At 35.1% G+C, this 19,416-nt stretch overlaps 3 protein-coding genes across 3 annotated transcripts; 1 reads left to right on the top strand and 2 right to left on the bottom strand.

The window, feature by feature from the left end:
• Positions 1–722: 722 nt before the first annotated feature.
• On the bottom strand, positions 723–2,096 carry LOC121266549 (E3 ubiquitin-protein ligase SGR9, amyloplastic). The gene has a single exon (XM_041170410.1). The coding sequence runs from the start codon at positions 1,852–1,854 to the stop codon at positions 955–957; it is 900 nt and encodes a 299-aa protein (XP_041026344.1). The 5' UTR covers positions 1,855–2,096; the 3' UTR covers positions 723–954.
• Positions 2,097–4,474: 2,378 nt separating this feature from the next.
• LOC121266437 (pentatricopeptide repeat-containing protein At2g37310) lies at positions 4,475–7,487 on the bottom strand. The gene has a single exon (XM_041170251.1). It carries the CDS (start codon positions 7,354–7,356, stop codon positions 5,353–5,355), a length of 2,004 nt encoding a protein of 667 aa, XP_041026185.1. The 5' UTR covers positions 7,357–7,487; the 3' UTR covers positions 4,475–5,352.
• A 5,302-nt stretch (positions 7,488–12,789) lies between these two features.
• LOC121266461 (protein ALUMINUM SENSITIVE 3) lies at positions 12,790–15,527 on the top strand. Its single transcript, XM_041170281.1, has 3 exons — positions 12,790–13,232; positions 14,258–14,503; positions 14,993–15,527. The coding sequence occupies exons 1-3, from the start codon at positions 12,861–12,863 to the stop codon at positions 15,305–15,307; spliced, it is 933 nt and encodes a 310-aa protein (XP_041026215.1). The 5' UTR covers positions 12,790–12,860; the 3' UTR covers positions 15,308–15,527.
• The last annotated feature ends 3,889 nt before the right edge of the window (positions 15,528–19,416 follow it).

Raw genomic sequence — 19,416 nt, forward strand, 5'->3', positions numbered from 1 at the left:
AAAATGTTTGGCTTGCGCTGGTTTTGGCTGGAAGGGACGAACGTAGGCTCCAAATGCTGAAATATTTTGACGACTCAACCACGCAAATAAACATGAAATTATTTTAAAATGTACACGTTAACAGATGTTTGAGACTATAACTTGATGTTGTCGGGCTTTTAGTGCGAGAACTTTGGGCTCTTAGGGCTTATTCCTATCCAGAAAAGAGGCCCATTACCAGGCCTGTATGTATGGAACCAGTTGGATTAGTCATGTCCACAGTAAGTTGCTTTGGTAAATTCAGCTTTCCTTCTTCGTTGGTAATTCAACAACACTTGGGCCTCTCTCTTTAGGTCTCTCTGATTCTTGTGTTAATACATTGCATTTATCTGTGGCTGTATGATTCTTCCATGTCATGATAACAAATCGTATTCTGAGAAACGTGCAGAACATGACATCTCTTGATCTTTTTGGATGAAGTCTTGGAAACTTTGTACACTACCATTTTAAAAGGAAAAAGAAGAAGAAAAATAAGCAAAAGTTGTTTGTTGCTAAATTGCTTGTTTCTCCTATAGTCTGGGGTTTTGAAATCACCATCAACCCCATCTATATATGGCTGTAAAAATGGGTTTGGTGCAAAATATATAAGCATAGTTGTATGTTGCTGAATTATATGCTTTTCTTTATGTGAAGTTTGGGATTTTTGGTGGTGGGAAAAGCTAGAAATCAATGCAAAAATCAACTGCATGCCAAGTTATGCTGTATGTATATTATACATAGATGAGGTCTACAATGAATTCTGTCACAAACCCAAATCCCTAGCTAGCTGCTATAAACCTATAAAATATCTGTTTATCCCTTCATTTATTTAGCTCCAAATCAACAACATATGCCTCTCTCAGTCTCTCACCTTCACCACAGGTGTCCTTTTCAATATACAAACCGATTTTTTGTTAACAATCCAAATCATCACAATCATTCATTGTGAGTCCCCCACTCCATCTCTCTCGTGTGGTGATCATTCATCATGCTTGTCACGGTACAGTACTCTCCATCAGATCTCCTGCTGCCCATCCTGACCAGGAGCTCCCACAATCGTTGGATCTCCCCAAACACATCATCAGTGGGAAGAGAGAACCTGCAGCAGGGGCACGTGTTGCTCTTCCTCAGCCAAGGCAAGATGCACATCCAATGAAACAAGTGCTCGCATGGCAACTCGCACACGTCCCTCCCTTCTCTCATCTCCTCCTTACATATCACGCACTCCACCCCACGCCCTCTCACCCCCACCGATGGAAGCGCCACCACAGCCGCCGGAGACGCTGCAACTTTCCCATCACCATCCCCACCACAATGACCCATTTCACCCACGAACTTCCAGCACCTCGTCACCATTTCGACGTAAGGAATCAAGACCGACCCATTGTAAAACCCAATGCCGGAGAGCGTCAACATGGCACCAGACCAGAGCTTGCTCACAGCTGCGCGCCATTTGGTGGGAGATGTTTCGAGGGCTTCTGGGTTGTGTTGGCGGATCTCGCAGAGCAGGAGGAGCAGCAACACGGCGTCGAGGTCTCGTTGTTTGATGGTGGTGGAGGGAAGTGGAGGTGGCGGCGGTGGTTTGGGGTGGAGGTGAAGCGTGAGGAGGCGGAGGGCGGAGAGGAGGTGGCGAGCAATGAGGAGAGCTTTGTGCTGGAGGGAGAGGGAGTGGAGGTGGTGGAGGGTGAGAGAGAAAAGGCTGGGGGAGGAAAGGAGAGAAAGGAGACGGTAGTGGTGGCGGTTGATATCTGAGAATATTGAGAGGGTGAGATCTGAGAGTTGGGGAGGAGACAGAGTTGAGAGTGCAGCCATGACGGTGGTTGCCTCTGCCATCATGGGATCGTGTGCTTGAACTTCACTTTGACACTTTTTAAGGGTGCGAAAGCTTGAGGAATGTGTGGCTTTTTATGAGATTGATTGACCATTTTGGAACTGGTGGCCTGGTGGGTTATTTTAATGACTATTTGTCCCTTATTTTAAGTGATGGAACTTGGAAGGGAGAGACAAAGGATATATAAGATTAATAAAAAGATATTTTTATTTTTAATGACATCGCTGAGAATAAATGTAAGATTTTGACTAGGACTAGATAATTAGATGAATAAAGATTATTTTATGTTTTGTAAGTTGGATGAATGTAAATCACTTTGATTTTATCTATAAATATTTGAAGTGTATCGAGAAATTATTAGATAATATTTTAGATAAGTCAAGAGTGTGTATCTGAAGTTCAAGGAATCTAGAATTATCCAGTTGAATGGAAATTATATCTGTTAAGAAGACTTAGTATCAGGTGTTAACATACGCGTCAGCAGACTCAATCCCAGCAAAGTCCTTCCATCAGCAAATTTTTACTGCGCCTCAAACTTCTAACAGACTCAATCTATCAGTAGAGTCCTACCACAAATCAAATACTAGGTAGACTATTTAAATAAGGATTTCGGCTGAGTGAATAATCTTTGATCAGTTATTTTTAGAGCTCGGAGATTAGAGAGAGATCAAAGAGCTTGAGTGTGAGAAAATTCTTGCGAAAAATTTTCTACTAATTTTCCCTTTCTCTCGTTGAGTGTGTGTTGACTCCATCCCGGAATTGAAGTGATTGAGTTCAACCACTGGAGTTCCAAGAAGGAAGTCAATATGTTGAAAATCGCTAGAGGTTCTGGCTGCTACTGGGGTGGAAGACAAACAAGTTATTTGTCTGGACAAGTAAGGGAGTCTAGTTACAAATATTTTGTAATTGAGAAATTACTTGTAATTGATTTTCACCTAATAAAATTGATTTTTTTGGATTTGGCTACCCCATAGAATTTTATTTTTGAAAAGTTTTTCAAAAGATTTTCCTTCGTAACCAAAATCGGTCTTAAGCACTTTTATTACTTTATGTACTTGATTATTTATCAAATTATCATATAACGAACGACTAATTAATTTGATTGATTGTGTGGTGAAGCATGCGATCAAAATACAGGGGCATTTGGATAATTTCATTGAGAGAAAAATCCAATGAAATCTTTTCTCCTTTTCCTTTTTTTTTTTTTTTTTAAATAAAAATCTGAGAATAGTCTTTTCTCATTCCACGAAACAACACACGTAATGAGAATAAATAAATAAATAGGACTATGCTGGCATATCTATGCAACCTTAATTGGTCCCTTTGGCTTAAAAAAGATCAGTGCTTTGACTTATAATTGCTTATGCATTCTTCATTCAAGACATGCATTGTTTCTGTCAGTTTCCAAATTAATGCTTTCAGTATCTTTATGATAAGAGCATGAAAGCTATATCGTGTGCTAAATAGAACTTGAAAATGATAACCCTCGAGCAAATATAAAATTCTACATGACATAGCGACTTAAAAAACTGGTAAAAACCCTTGAAGGTATTTTTATTGATTTTAATGGTAAAGTCTGCAATTCTCACTCAGAGTGAATCGAATTACAGGCAATTATTGTCAAGTTTGGACAAAACAGTCTTCCAAGAAGGTGACGAAAACGAGTATATTATAGGGAGTCTGGAGATCTGCATATGATACGTGTATAAAAGGGTTGGATTAGAAAATAATGGAGTGGCTGAGAATACAGCGTTTTTGTCGACAAGTACCTGTCCAGTTCAAGCACCATTGTCACTCCTTTTCTTTTCATTATCTCTAATAGTGATCGCCTTAATTCTAACAGGCAACAAAACAAGCAGAAAGAAAAAGAAACAGTTCGGCCCATCATGGCTCTTTCCTCTTGTCCCCAACGACTTGAGCAACAAGGATGCGAAGATGGTGGAAACAAGTAATCATTCTGTAAACCCTGCACTTGTCATGGCCATTTGCCACCCTTCACATTTGCATGAACCAACTTCTCCTATTATGTTACTTTGAAGTTTGAGCAACTTGTTTGTGCTCACGTGCTAGATAAGTGTAGCATTACGAATTATAATGATTTAAAGAAGAAAGGGTAAAATCTTAACAAAAACTCTATATACAGTCACTTTTGCGCACTCCTTGCATATTTAACTAATGTGATTGGCTGCGTCACTTTTTTTTAATATAAAAAAATGATTTGGCCAATCACATTAGTAGTGCGCAAAGAATACGTAAAAGTGACTGCATGTAGCACAACTCAAATCTTAAACTCTTGGACAGACATTGTGGCCACCATCATCATGCATAGTAGGAGTTTTTTTACCTCTTTAAAGGAAGTGATAGCATCGGGGCAACAAAAGTATGGTGAGTACTCAGGACCGACAAAAGCAAGGTGCTCACAGGTAATAAAGGTTTTCCACTAGAAACAGGAAAAATGAAAAGCCTAAAACATCTCATTTAAAGTTTAAAGATGAGCTGTAAGCATTTTTACTCTTCTCTAGTCACATAATTATAATTAATCTCTGTCGAAGTAACGCCATAATGCCTTCAAAGGTTACTGTCAACTATGATCTAGAACTCATTATGTTTATGCATGGAACAATATTAGTCAACAGAAAGTATTCATTTTCCTCTTATTTTCGACAAAACATATCAATTCAATACCATTTCTTCCTAATGGTAATAGCATCAACCTAAGCACATATTTCTTAGAAACTGAGAAATTATGGGGATCCAAAGTCTTATAGTTGTGCAGATTTCTTTTCATCATATTGCTATGGAATAAACAGAAATTAACTGATGAGTGATGACCAGAATCTACTTCTAGCCTTTAAGGGCGGTTGATCTACTTCCCGAAGAGCACCAATCTAATCAGTAATCACCAAGCAGCAGCCACTTCGAAGGACAGTTAGCCACCAGAATCTCACTGATATTTTGAAAAATTGACCGCATTAGATACACTAATTGCCACTCAAGAACAAAAAATCCCTATAATTTGGACGTCATTTGCAGAGTTTTCAAAGGTCTGGCTCAACAGGAACTCCAGGTTTACAGCCTTGGATGGAGCTAGAAGTTTTGAGTCTCTCCAACATATTTTGCAGCCAGACCAGCATTGGGCAAAAAGGAAGCACTACTGAGTCTCACTCTCAGTGTTTAAGGTCCCCAACTAGCTTATACAATATGATATCAACAAATTGAATCCTACATAGAAGAACACAGCTTGTTCCAACTTCTTAGCACCCAGGCCAGGTCAGAGAACGTGTCTCTTCAAAAACGAAACAATTTAGAGCTTCAATTTCAGACTGCACAATTCTGAAATTTATAGATTCCCACTACTGAGCATCTAGGTGCTATTTCTCAAAAAATTGGGCATCCAAAGTTGAGCAATCAATCTGAGTCACTGTGGCTCTATTGATGCATAGTTTACATTCACTGCATAACCCAATCCTATTTTGCAATAACTTCTTTTTAATGAACTAGTGTCAACTGTAAATACTCTCCTCATCTAACTCTTCCCTTGAAACATATCCTTCCTCTCTCATTAACCCAAGCAACCCTCCCAACATTTCATATATCTCTTCAGTTCTTCCATTTGATTCATCCCTAGCAATAAAACTTTGTAATGCTCCACTTGTTTGAATCAAACTACTGCCCGGGATCTTTTTCAACCCAATTTTCTTCATCCTTTCCCTAATCTTATCAGCTTCTTCCCATCTCCCGGCTTGAGAATACAAATTTGCCATAATAATGTAATTCCCAGAATTTTCAGGCTCAACCTCAAACAAACGATCACAAGCGAATTTCCCCAGTTCAACATCACCAGAAACAGAGGCCCCATTAAGAAGTGCACCCCAAACTTTAGCAGTTGGTTCAATTGGCATTTTAGAGACAAATTCTGTAGCTTCAGATAGTCTTCCAGCTCGGCTAAGAACACCCACCATGCAAGCATAATGCTCCACTGAAGGCTGTACGCAATATTCCATAAACATGGCATCGAAGATTTTCCAAGCTTCTTCTACCATTCCAGAATGAGCACAGGCTGCCAATACAGCTGTAAAGGTCACCGAGTCTGGCCTGATCCCACTATTTAGCATCTTGTTAAAAAGGCTAAGGGCCATATCAGCATCTCCATGGGCTGAATACGCTGAGATTATTGCTGTCCAAATGATCAGGCTTCTACCCTTTGATTGATAAAAAATCTGTTGTGCCCCATGAAGAAATCCTGACTTTGCATAAGTATCTATAATGGCAGTTGCAACATAAATATTGTGATCACAATTATTTCTAACGGCATAAGCATGTATTTCTTTCCCTCCTTTTAGGTTTGAAAAATGTGAAATTGTAGGAAAAATGCTTGAAAGTGTTACAGTATTAGGTTTATAACCACATGCCTGCATTTCTCGAATTAAATCTAAGACTCCTTCATGCTGGTTGTTCTGAACCAAACCTGAAATCACAGCATTCCATGTACTCAATCCTGGGCTTTTCATTTCTCGGAAAAGATCCATTGCTTTGCCTACAAAACCATGAACCATGTAACCTGAAATCATGGATCCATAGGTGACTTCATCCTTCTCGGTCATCTCTTCAAATAACTCTTGAGCATAGTCCAAGCTACCACATTTTGCATACAACGCAATGATAGCGTTACAGACAGAAACATCGATCCCAATTTGGCTCTCATTTACGATTCGATGAACTTCCATCCCAAGAATAAGGTCCGTCGACTGACCACATGCCTGCAAGACACTAACGACTGTAATCCCATTGGGCCGCAACCCAGCTGACCCCAACATCTCTCTATACAAGTCCTTACACTCCTCATAAAATCCAGCCTGAGAATACCCTGCTATCATTGAATTCCACGATACGATATCTCTCTCTGGCATCCTATCGAACACAGTTCTCGCCAAGAAAATCTCATCACATCTCGAGTAGTAGGTAATCAAAGCATTGACAACAAAAATATCAGAGTCCAACCCATGTCGAACGACAAAACAATGAACCTCCCGGGCCAACCTTGAATCAGAAAATGACGATGATAATGACTTCAAAGCACACGATATCGTATAACGATCCGGTTTCACATCCATAAAATGAGAGTGCGCCAGGGATGTAAACAGTTTCAGCATGTCGAGGTGCATGTTGTGAAGGGAGTAGCCAATGAGCAAAGCATTCCAAGAGAATATATTTCTACAAGGAATTCTATCGAACACGTGGCGGGCTTCGCGGAGGTGATTTGCTTTGGAATAGAAGGTGATAAGCTTTGACGCAAGGAAGTTGTTGGGTATGACGGAGAAAAGGACGAGGCGGGCATGGAGCTGCTTTGCCAGGCGGACGAGGCCGCGGTCAGTGCAGTGCTGAATGAGGCAGCCGCAAGCGCCGTAGTCGATGCCATTGGCTGCTAAGAGGCATTGCAGGGCACGTTGGACGTAGCCGTTGGAGTCGCTTAGTATTCCAGTATTCAGTGGCTTGGTGATCCTCATTCATTAGCTCGATGGAGGACCTTCAATCGTCGGTCCTCTAAATAATGTTTGGAAAGAGTTCCTTCTTATGGTATTGAGTCTAATTGACCATGGTCCGTTGGAAGTTCCTTTCCTTAAATTATTTCTGAAACCTTGTCTTTTTTCTTGTTAATTTATCAAGGCATACAAAATTGAAACTAATCCAAGTGTAAGTGGATTGGATCTTTTTATGAGTTTTGGATTATAAAAATAAGAAATAATAGTTGCAATAGTAAGTGTGCAAGCGTCGTATAATCATTTTGAAAAAAATGAATAAATACGAAACCGATATGAAAAGAAATTAATTTTTTAATAATAAACTTCATTTTTTAAAAAAAAATGACTGCAGGATGCTTATGTATTACATGACTGTACGTAGCATTACTCTATAAAAATAGATGTAAAGTATGACTTTATATGAGAGTAAAATTGTAATTATATGTATCATTAATCGATCTTTATCTTGAGTATCGAATACTACATATTGTTTGGTTATACAAATGAGATGAGATAAACGTTGAAAGTTGAATAAAATATTATTATAATATAATTTTTTTAAAATTTTAAAAAATTAAATTATTTACTACATTTTATGTGGAAATTTAAAAAAATTTAATGATAATCAACTGATATGTGATTATAAATTAGATCAGAAAAATCTCTTTCAACCTAAACCGGAGGAAAACTATTTAATTTCCTTACTTTTGAGTTTTGATGGCTGATGTAAGAGTTTTTTTTTTAGGAATAAGCTTCTTGATCCTTATTATGGAAGACGGGAGCCCTTGTTAGTTGTTACAATATAAATTAAATACATTTTTTTAATATAATAATAATTGGAACATAAATCTATATAATAAAATTAATTTTTTTTCAAGATATTTTTGTTTTAACTTTTGAAAATAAATCTTTTGATTATAGTACTTTTAAAACTACTCAAAATATAAAGAGTAAAATCCCATTTAGACGTTGAGATGGTCTCAACCAATCTCATCCCAACCTTATATCGACTAATATGATATATTTTAAATAATTTTTAGATAAATCACTTAAATAAAAAAAAATATTTTAATATTACACGTTAATTATAATTCCTGTGAACGATAAAATTTCACATAAAGAGTATTCTTTCTCAAGTTTGGATAAAAATCTCTTATAAGACAGTTATTAGTATTTTTTGAACTTTCTATGTCCAAGCCTTCGTGATTTGGGCCCGAGAAAGGCCCGAGTCAGCAGCTTAGCTGAGCATCACGTAAAGCCTTTCTCGTTACTTAGAGCATTGGTATTGAATTGACCATCTTATTATTTAAATTTTGATCAATATGAAGCTTTTTAGCTAATTATTTAAAATTTAAAATCTATATTGGATTAATCATCACACTCTCTATAATAATAAAATATTATTATATTTTTTTAATATTTTTTAATTAATTTTTATTTCGTGAATAATAAAAATTAAATAAAGCAGGTTCAAAAGGTTTGTCTAAAGATGAAGATGAAGTAGAAGAAGAAGATGGAGAAGAGGAAGCAAAACGAGGAATTCACAAGCCTCAACCTCATCGCGACTCCTCATCACTCGTCGCCAAGGCAATTAGAGCATCTTCTGCCTACCACGACACTTCTCTCTCCTCTGCTTATGGGCACTCTTCCCGCTCTCCCTATCAGAATAAGTGAGCCATTAACACCTTCGGACAAGCAGTTGGTAGGTAGATTATGGACCACGACCAAAATAGAGCAGCAGGATCACAATACACGCCTGTTACAACCAACAGCCGACTGCCTTCCATAAGATCACAGTAGAAAAAGTTGTTAAGATTTCTCCTCAAGTTATTGTAACTAACGAATATTCTTTTATTCTTCTTATTCGTGTATAAATGTAATCCAAATATAGAAATGAAATTAGAGAAGTTTTTCATAAGTTTCTATTCTGTCAACACTCTCAACCCAACATCTGCATCTCTTTCTCGTTCTCCCCCCATGTTTCTCCAGGGTCTTTTCTTTCCTCTCCTATTTTCTATATTACTCGTCATGCTAAAGTGTTGGAACGGAACTGGATTTGGTTTCTTTGTGTCATATTTTTAGATGCTTTGATTTGTTAGAATGATATGGAATTGGAGAGAATAGTTGCATGAGAGAAATATGGAAGCTTTTTTAGCCGTGGGAGAGAAAGAGGGATCGAAAAAGAAGAGAAAGAAGAGGAAAAAAAAAACTAAAAGAATCCAAAGAAGGCAGAGATGCGAGAGAGAAATAGGGAATAAGAAAAGAAAGAAGAGACGCGGGAGAGAAAGAGGGAAGAAGAAGAAAGAAAGAAATCGCGGGAGAGGGAACCGAAATTAATAAACAATCCGTTTAGACTTAGAACAGTTCTTTTCATCTTTGAAAAAAAAAATTATTGTAGATCAAATTTCAGATGAAATGAGTTTGGCTAATTCAATGTGGGCCAACTATCTATAAAATTAGTTAAATTTGAAGATGAAATAGACTTTGAAAAAGCCAATGCGGATGCTCTTAGCTCCTCTATTACTTTTAGTTTGTCCTTTTTTTCTTTTTTTTTTTTTTTTAGAAAATGATATTATGTGGTCTGAAATTGTCCACATAATTTGATCGCTCATGTATTTTATTTTATTTTTTAAATTTTTTTACTTAATAGTTAAGAGAGTGACTATTAGTATATTATTTAAAAAAAAATATTTAAAAATATTAGAAAGAAAAAAGTACAAGAAAACAAAAAAAAAAAAAAAATACAATTTCCGCTAGGGGCACACCTAATGATCAAACGGCATAATAGCACTACCTCTTATTTTTATTTTAACTTACTTGTATTTATTTCTAATCTTGTCGTTGTTGTGTGCATGTGCCTATCATTTTCATCATTCCTGAGATATCCAACAAACTTGGTATCATAATATCTAGCCTCATTTTTCTTGATTTAAGTTTGTTTGACGGACGATTAAGGGCTGTACTTTTCTAAGGCAAGAAAGAGAATTGAAAAACAGATATGCATACTCTTATTAGAACAAAATCACTAATTTATTTATGTTTTATTTGGTTTCTACTAATTTATGTATTTTTGTCACATTAGGATCTGTAAATAGATCATCTTTATAAGTATTGTTCTTTTGATATCTTTTTCTAAATTACGATAAAATCAAGAAGGTAGGGATTAAGTTGTTTTCAAAGTCTAATCAAAAGATGATGACCAAGAAAACTTCCAACTTCCAATTCAAGCAATTAATTAATGCAAACTATATTAAAAATAAAATGAAGTTTCCATGACACTAAGGCTATGTTTGGTTAGTGATCTAATCTAATCACATCAGACTATCTCATTACTATTTATAAATTATTCACTATTTTTTATTACTATTTTTTATTTTTTTACTACTATTCACAAATTATTTGAGAACACCTTAACAACTAAACGTTGTCTAAAATAGAAAATAATTGTATTAAAAAACGGTCCAAAAAGAAAAAAAAAAAGAAAATAATTTTTTAAAAAAGGTACATGTTGCTGATTAGTGATTATTATATTTAGAATAATGATAGTTTTACCACTCTTTAACTTCCCTTCCACTACTCTTTTTAATTTTTTAAAAATTTTCTTTTACTTAATGATTAAGAAAGTGACCATTAGTAATTTTCTTAATGATTAAATATATTAAAAAAATACTTAAAAGAAAAAAAAAACAAATACAACAAGAGTAGTAAAGTGATGGTAAAATGATTGTAATTCTATCATTGAGCAGTGCTACTTTGCCGTTCCAAACTGTCCGCTACAAGTTATTGTTAAGTCAAAATTATCTTCTTCTTTTTTTTACAATTTGTTTATTCATATTTTTTTATCACTTTAAACTAGTTTAAAAAAATATATAAAAAAGTTAATACATTAGTAATCACTTACTTATATTTTAAAATAAAGTCTTAAAATAAGGTTTCAAAGTATGATTATCTTCTATCATTAGCCTTATATTTATGTGCCATAGAAGTGCGCAGCACACGTTGCTCGTTTGCAACTGATAAGCACGGACCAAGTACGTTCTCCCCCAAATAAAGTCCTCTCTCTCTCTCTCTCTCTCTCAAAAGTAATATATAAATCAGATTACGATGTACGGCACCAGCAGTGTCCACGTCAGAAGTGAGCCCCACTTCAAAAGCAAATAAAATAGTCCTTTCCCCGCACCCCAAACAAGTGACCTGACCTTGCTGGACCCTCCCCCCACCTTCCCTTCGTATCGTTCGTACGTACGTCCCCCAACTCTTCAATGATTACGTGACTCCTAATCTTTGACTTTTCTATTTATTTGTTCTTTAATACTACAATTAAATATTTAATTCAACTTGTCATTTTGGGCATTCATATGGCTTTCTCTGATTTCTACCTGTTTTTTAATCCTCCTTTAAAGATTTTTTTTTTTTTTTTGGGTTGTTCGTATTCCCGATTAGGATAAAAATTATAAATAGTTCGTTGGAGTTTGTCCTAATTCTCATTTGTTTTGTGTTGGTAAGAACAATCTCATAAATAAAGAAAAATTTTATACAATATACTATTATCTTATTTTTATTTCACTGAGTATGATGCGGAACGTTTATCATCATTAAATGATCATTTATTAAATATTTTTTTATCATCTAATAGTAATAAATGTACTACATATTACTTAATATGATTAAAATAAAATAAGAATATAGTGTATAGCATTACTCGTAAACAAATCTCTATTATTATGTCTCGTTGATATTTTCATCCACCTTTTACCATTTTTTTATTACTAAAATTTGGTGAATTTATCTTATTTGTAAATATAAAAAAAATAAAAATAAAAGAGTAATTATTTTAATAATAAATCATCTTTATTATGATAAGATTGTTTTTTCTTAACTAAGTGGATGTTGTCCATCTCTAATAAATCATTTTTTTTTATATATTTTGTTAAATAATTGATTTCTTTACTTAGTGAAGTATTTTTTAAATATATTTTTTTTAAATGTAATATACGAATAATGATTTCTTCATTTATTATACAAAAAATGATATTAAAAAAAACAAGAAATGAATTTCTTAATATAAATTTTGTATTAATGTTTTTAACTAAAGTAAATATAGTTTAACAAAAATTCACTCTATTATATTTTTAATGAAAGATGATGACAAAATACAAATATATTGATAGAAAAAAATTATTCTCATCAGTTACTATTCACCACTCCACATTTCACATCTTATGAAAAATATTTTTACACTCTATGAAAAATATATTCACACCCTATAAAAAAACTATAGATATGGGATATGTGAGTAAATAAGAGATAATGCATTATATTCCTCTATTGATAGACAATTTTTACAAATTATTATGATATTTAAAATATAATGAATAATAAAAAACTAATAAAATGTAATTTTGCCTTGGATTATATATTCTGATTAGGATCTCCTTTATCATATGCCTGACCGAAATTCTCACACTCATCAAATGTAGCTTCACGAGATGGTTCAGTCTCAGAAGCACCTTTTCTTCTTTACCTGCATATATCTCTCGAGTGATCCTAACCATCACCGCAAGCACAAAACCACCAACCTCTCTTCCCTCTTAACCGTCAACTTTGCATTCCAGGGTTCTTTCACAATGGATTTGTCATGGATGGTGGAGTTCCTCAAGGGCATGGTCAAACCCGTGGCTGCCACCGCGGTGGTGCTCATGGCCGTGCTGTTGTCTTATTTTCAGAAGTTAGGGTTGGAGGGAGAGATGGTTTACTCGATTCTCAGGGCATTTCTTCAGCTCTCTGTCATTGGGTTTGTTCTGCAGTTCATTTTCAGTCAGAACAATAGTGGGTGGATCCTTCTGGCTTACCTTTTCATGGTTTGCCTTTCTTCTCCACTCTTTTTTCTTTTATTATTCATCATTAATTAACTAACGACGTTACGTGTTTCTTACCACCTGTGTTGGGTTTTCGATGATGATTTCTTGATTTCCATCTAGAACACATCTTTCTTCTCTTGAAGAGTTTCTCCAAACGAGAAAAAGCTTGTTTCTTCCAATAACTGTAAAAAATTGGTTGAAATAAAATTACTTTTCTGTGCACGTTTTCCCATGGTTTTCTGTCTACTAGTTCACGAACAAGCCAAATCCAGACTTCTGAAAGTTTGCAGTTTTTAGCTACACATGGACGGCCCATGTTTTATTGTTGCTCTGTTTTGTGTTTGATGTGTTTCTTGTTCTTGTTTTCTGTTTTGGTGATACTTGTTTGTTCAACTTCCGCAAACTCACTGGGTGATGATTGTATATACCGTCTGAGCTCAACCCTGAGAAATGACAACATGCTATTCTTGGATAACTTTTACCACTTTTGGATTTTCTCCCGAGAATACTATAAATCTCAATTGGAAGATCTTTGTGTAATTATATGCTTAAGTGAATAACAAGTTGTCAGATGTGTTAGTTAAAATTCAACGAATCACAGTGGGCTGACAGACAGATACACACATAAAAAATGTACTCAGAATGCCAAAGAACAGATCATTGGGAGACAGAACAATTACAACTCCCGTATTTAATTAGGGCCAAACTTTATTGTATTCAAATTATATGTTATAACATTTTGTTGTCATCTCAAATCTGGTCAAACTCTGTCAAGTTATTGGGAGAGAATTGCTTTGTGATTCATATTGAAATATTAATAGCATGTTTGCTATTCAGAATCTTTATTGATTTGTCACTCATGTTTGTTGTCTTACTAACATTAAAGTATAGTATTTTGATCCCATTTGGGTTGTCCGTCCTGCATAGATCAATAGAGAGATTCCCATTGGCACTGATAATCTGAGCATGGGTTGACCCACTCGGTAGTAGTAATTGTTGATACCACTATATTGTTTCCTTTTCAGGTCTCTGTTGCAGGTTATACAGCAGGTCAACGAGCTAAACATATCCCTCGAGGGAAGTATGTTGCCGGAGCTTCCATTCTGGTTGGAACTTCTGTGACAATGTTCCTGCTTGTTGTGTTGAATGTATTTCCTTTCGCTCCAAGATACATCATCCCCGTCGCAGGTATGATGGTTGGGAATGCGATGACTGTGACGGGGGTGACGATGAAAAGACTTCGGGATGACATTAGAACACAAATGAACCTGGTAGGTCCCAAGATCAAGGAGAAATAGAAATTCCATCTTATTTTCCTCTCTGTTTCTTGTTCATGGGGAATTCATGATTTTTCTCATCTTGATTTTCCAATAAGCTGTAAGATAAGTCTCATTATACATAACCATCATTCCAAATTAGAAGCTGTTCATTGCCCTTTCAATCATCATCATCTTCTGATGAAGCATAAATGATTGAAAAACTATTTATCATCTTTTACTAATCTACGAATCATTTGCCATATTAGGAGATGATGAAAGGATGCTGTACGGTATTTTTATTGCAAAATTAACATGGATATTTCATATAGATCTTGAATGAGAAGAGATTCATTAACTCTTATTTCTGTCTTCTCTTGTAAATTTATCTTCTCACTAGGATAAATTCTATTTGATTCCTCAATTTCAAGAGATCTCAAAGGGTGAATACTTCCAAATCCAAAATTCTGCTAAATGATCTTGGTTTATTGTTCTCTGTCGCAGGTAGAGACAGCATTGGCTCTGGGTGCAACTCCGCGCCAAGCCACACTTCAGCAAGTGAAAAGGGCTCTGGTTATTGCACTCTCACCAGTGTTGGACAATGCCAAAACTGTGGGTCTTATCTCACTTCCTGGGGCAATGACTGGACTCATAATGGGAGGAGCTTCTCCTCTGGAGGCCATTCAGCTGCAGATTGTAGTAATGAACATGCTCATCGGTGCATCGACAGTTAGCAGCATCATGTCTACTTATCTTTGTTGGCCTGCTTTCTTTACCAAAGCTTTCCAGTTAGAGACCAAAGTCTTCTCTGCCGAGTAAGTTTTATAGTCTAGTTTTGCTCTCAATACTCAGCCCCAGTCCCCTCTGGATTCAAATCGGAATTAATCTGTGAGTTGCGGGAGAAGCAGCATCGCACATCTGAGGCCTCTACTGGGTTCCATCACATTTGATAACTGTGTTTTTTGTGATGATTGGTTTTCCATGAATGTATTTTAGCATTTTCCAAGGCTGAATTAATGCATGCTGAAAGTCGTAATTATTTTTTTGGTGCAAAAACAAACACACACGCTTAATATTGCACCCATTGATAGCCATAGCATGTCTTCAGAATCTTCAAGGTAGAAGGAACATCGAGAAAGTGAATAGAACATTATCAGAACAGCGAGTACACATTGGGGACAAGATTTTTATGGGAATTGGCTCTATATAAACGAAACTGGAAAAAAGTATAAAAACTTTTTGAATTATTGCATAATAATTTCTGAGAATTAAGTTCAGCACATTATCATATGGTATTTGGAATCTTGTTCGATCGGTTTCAGTTCTCCACTCACTACAGAAAGCCGTCCTACTCCATATTCAACAGTAAATATTTCAAATTTAAAAGATGCTCTATTGTCAAGTCTTGTTGACAACAATGACCTGTCGAGAAATGACCATTCGTATAAGGAATTTCAATATCATGATCTGTACGTACGATATCACAATTTCATGTAATGTATCAAAGACACTTTCTCAATTTTTGAATAAGTAGAAAATTTCACATATATCAACTTTACAATGATGCTCTGTTTTCAAGTTTTGTTGAAAACCATGACCTGTCGAGAAATGAACCATTGATATCAAGGATCTCAATATCATGATCTGTACATAAGACACCACAATTTCACATAATGTATCAAAGCCATTTTCTCAGTTTTTGTATAAGTTTTTCAGTACTCAAAACTAAATTCATAGCATTCAAAATGCTTGAGCTTTATGCTGTAAACACTGGCAAAAATTGTCAATATTCCCATGGTTAATTTTATAAAATGCAAGATAAATACAAATTCATATGATGCTACCGTATCAGACGACGAGAAAGCATCCGGACATCGACTATATGAAGTTTCATTATCAATAATACTCTTAAGAACTAAATAAATAGAAGGAAACGTTCTTATCATACTACAATCACAATGAAAACAAAAGCTCCATCGTGTATTTTCAACTTGTTGTAGTGTTCCAATTTGATAGGCCTTGGTGCGTTCTCAAGTTTATCATTTTCAATCAAGTTGGAATTTTGAATTGCTGAAACAATATGTAATTCTTTATTAAATTTACAAGAAGCACTAATAATATTAAGAGTAGAGAATAACTTCAAACAGGTTTATCCGTTGTTTAGAGAACAACGACAACCAATGAATGTGGACCACGTAGTAGATGTATCTTTAAGATGGTAGGGTGCGCTGCAGAGAAAAAATAAATTTTCAGGTCACATGTCATTGTCAAGACCGAACCCCCTTCCCCTCCCCACCCTCTCTCTCCCTCTCCTTCACGAATCCTAACCTCTCTCTCTCTCTCTCTGATTTGCAAATCGTGCGGCTGGTTCTTCAAAATTTATAAAGGGGATATGAAAGGAAGATGTGAGTTTAGATAACCCAGTGAGATACTCCTTGCGGATTCTCCTCCTCCCCCCTCTCCCTCCCCCCCACTCTATTGAATCTCTCTCACTATCTAAACCCACTCTGTCGAAGCCACCAAGCCACTGGAACACATTCCATCAAAGTGCTCTCTCTCACCTTCCCACCAAAAAATTCCAAGATTTTTTATTTTATTTGACAACAAACATGAACGGCAGTGACAAAGCGGCGATTGTACTGTATATGGATAACCCACCATTAATTCAATTTACTTCAAAATTTGAAAACTCAAATACGTTTTAGACAACTGCTAGGGCAATGATCAACTTGGAGTTCTATCAAGGGCCATTGTTCTGGGGAATGAAAAACTTCGGTTGCAAGGTTTTTTTTTTTTCCCTGCAAGCGATACTTGTATCATTAACTTCCATCTACACTGACAAAAAAAATGAAAGATTGTGTGGTTGATTAAAACTTTTTGCTTCAAATTCTACGGTCTATATGAAAGATTATATCTTGTATTAGAAGGGTTGCGACTTCAGACGCCGGTCTACGAACTATGGATGCGACTGTGGGTGCGACGGCTTGGGTTCGCTGGAAGCGTTGCTCCTCCACTGACACGGCGTGCGGCTAGGTTTATGTAAAGGGAAGAGATGAATCTACTGCTCTGTGCGGCTGGGTTTTCTGAAAAGGGGATAGGCATTTCTATGGTGTGGTCAGGTTTAGTCTAGTCCCATGTGCTCAGCTGATATGTCTTTTCTATTAGTGGTTTCCGATAAATTCCCCTTATAAGATTGACCTGTCTAAAGCGGTTCTCTTAAAAGTAATGCTACTTTTTATCGTTAGTCACACTTGTTGAGGTGTCACATTTTAAGTGCATCCTCATTTAAGTAATTGACAGAAACAATTTATAATACATGTACTGCCGTCCTTATGATGAGACTTTAAAAATATTTTTAGAAAATAAGACGAGAGTTATTAAAATTGTTAAAGTTGTTTCTTTCAACCTAAGGATATAAAAGATTTCATAATTAAAATCTAAAACCTGCTTTGAAAACTATAACGAAATTTATTAAATTAAAATACAAAGTTCTTTTATAAAATATAAGTTCATTCATTACATAAAACATGTCTAGACTTCATTACATTTTCCTTGAGCCATAATCGTCCTGACGCTTTTTTCTAATTTATTCCTAAGTGAAGTATACATAAAATCAAAATGAATCAAATATTCAGTAAGTACTACTTTATACTGTAATCTACCTAACATAGATTTTCATTCATACATTCTTCCTACCTTTACATACCTTATATAAAATATTTTTTTCCATTGAGAAAATACAAGTTAAGTTTTATTTTCCTAAAACAATATTTTCTTTCCTCACATAAACACATTCAGAACCTTGTATATTTATTTGAAAAGAGCCAACCTATTCTATAACATCCAATTATTTGGTATCATTTTCTATTAGTTGATACACACTATTACGCCCTATCTATTAGGATTAGGGATCGTTGTGACCCGGACTCCACCTGTAGCCATGGATTGGGAATCCATCAATTTGCGTTGGGACTATGTGCACTACCAATATGACCTACTGGGCATTGCGATCTGCCCACTCATTTAGAATCATCATTCATTCTTTCAATTATTGGTTGTTACATAGTTTATACATTAAAAAAATTGATTTAAGTTCTTTCATTGCCTTTCCTTTCCTTTCATTTATTTCATTTCATAAAACATCATTTCATCACATTGAACATAAACATCATCATCATTTCATTTCATAGAACATAGAAACAATAATTACTACATATAAAATCTATTTATTATAGAGATGCATAAAAATAGATTGCCAAATAAATACTATTACATATATATATATATATATATATATATATATCAAAGCATTAATACCTTAACATAGATTCATTAAACACCATTTCATTTCTAAAACATTTCCATTTTCTTAGAAAACTCATTTCCTTCATTGTATAAAAAGACATTTTCTCATCAAACCTTTTTATTTCATTTTAATAAAAAGAAACATTTCATTCTCGTTTTGTACAAAACTTTAAAAGAGTGTGAACATAATACTTAGCTAGACTCTATACCATTTTCATTTCATTTGTGTGTCAAATGATAACCTATATGCATTCATAACTTTAAACAATTTCTTTTTCAATCACAGTACCAAATAAGACTTGCATAATAAAACTACTCCTATCTTTCTAAATGTCTTCTCTTCCACGTGGTCTTAATCTTCCATTGATTTTTTTTTTTACTTAAACCTCATTCACTTAGATCCCTTGTTGTCCAATTAACCTTTAATCAACTTCCCATTAACCCTTTATTTGCATACTTTCTTATAATATTCATAATTTTACAAACTTATAACTCTAGGTATCCCCAAACATTTCATTGTATCACTTATACAAGTCATTATTCAATCCTTAAGACATAGCCATTTACAGAAATCCTAAACCTAAACTATGAACTTAAAAGCCAAACTTCTTTTATAGCTCATG

This window comes from Juglans microcarpa x Juglans regia, chromosome 5D (genome assembly GCF_004785595.1).
Source record: "Juglans microcarpa x Juglans regia isolate MS1-56 chromosome 5D, Jm3101_v1.0, whole genome shotgun sequence".
Lineage (NCBI taxonomy): Eukaryota > Viridiplantae > Streptophyta > Magnoliopsida > Fagales > Juglandaceae > Juglans > Juglans microcarpa x Juglans regia.

Bases quoted from the DNA above. Each gene is read 5' to 3' on its own strand.
- LOC121266461 (XM_041170281.1), top strand. From the start codon at position 12,861: ATGGTTCAGTCTCAGAAGCACCTTTTCTTCTTTACCTGCATATATCTC. The intron at 13,233-14,257 runs GTTTGCCTTTCT...TTTCCTTTTCAG, and splicing joins TTCTGGCTTACCTTTTCATG to GTCTCTGTTGCAGGTTATAC. The intron at 14,504-14,992 runs GTAGGTCCCAAG...TCTCTGTCGCAG, and splicing joins TTAGAACACAAATGAACCTG to GTAGAGACAGCATTGGCTCT.
- LOC121266549 (XM_041170410.1), bottom strand. From the start codon at position 1,854: ATGATGGCAGAGGCAACCACCGTCATGGCTGCACTCTCAACTCTGTCT.
- LOC121266437 (XM_041170251.1), bottom strand. From the start codon at position 7,356: ATGAGGATCACCAAGCCACTGAATACTGGAATACTAAGCGACTCCAAC.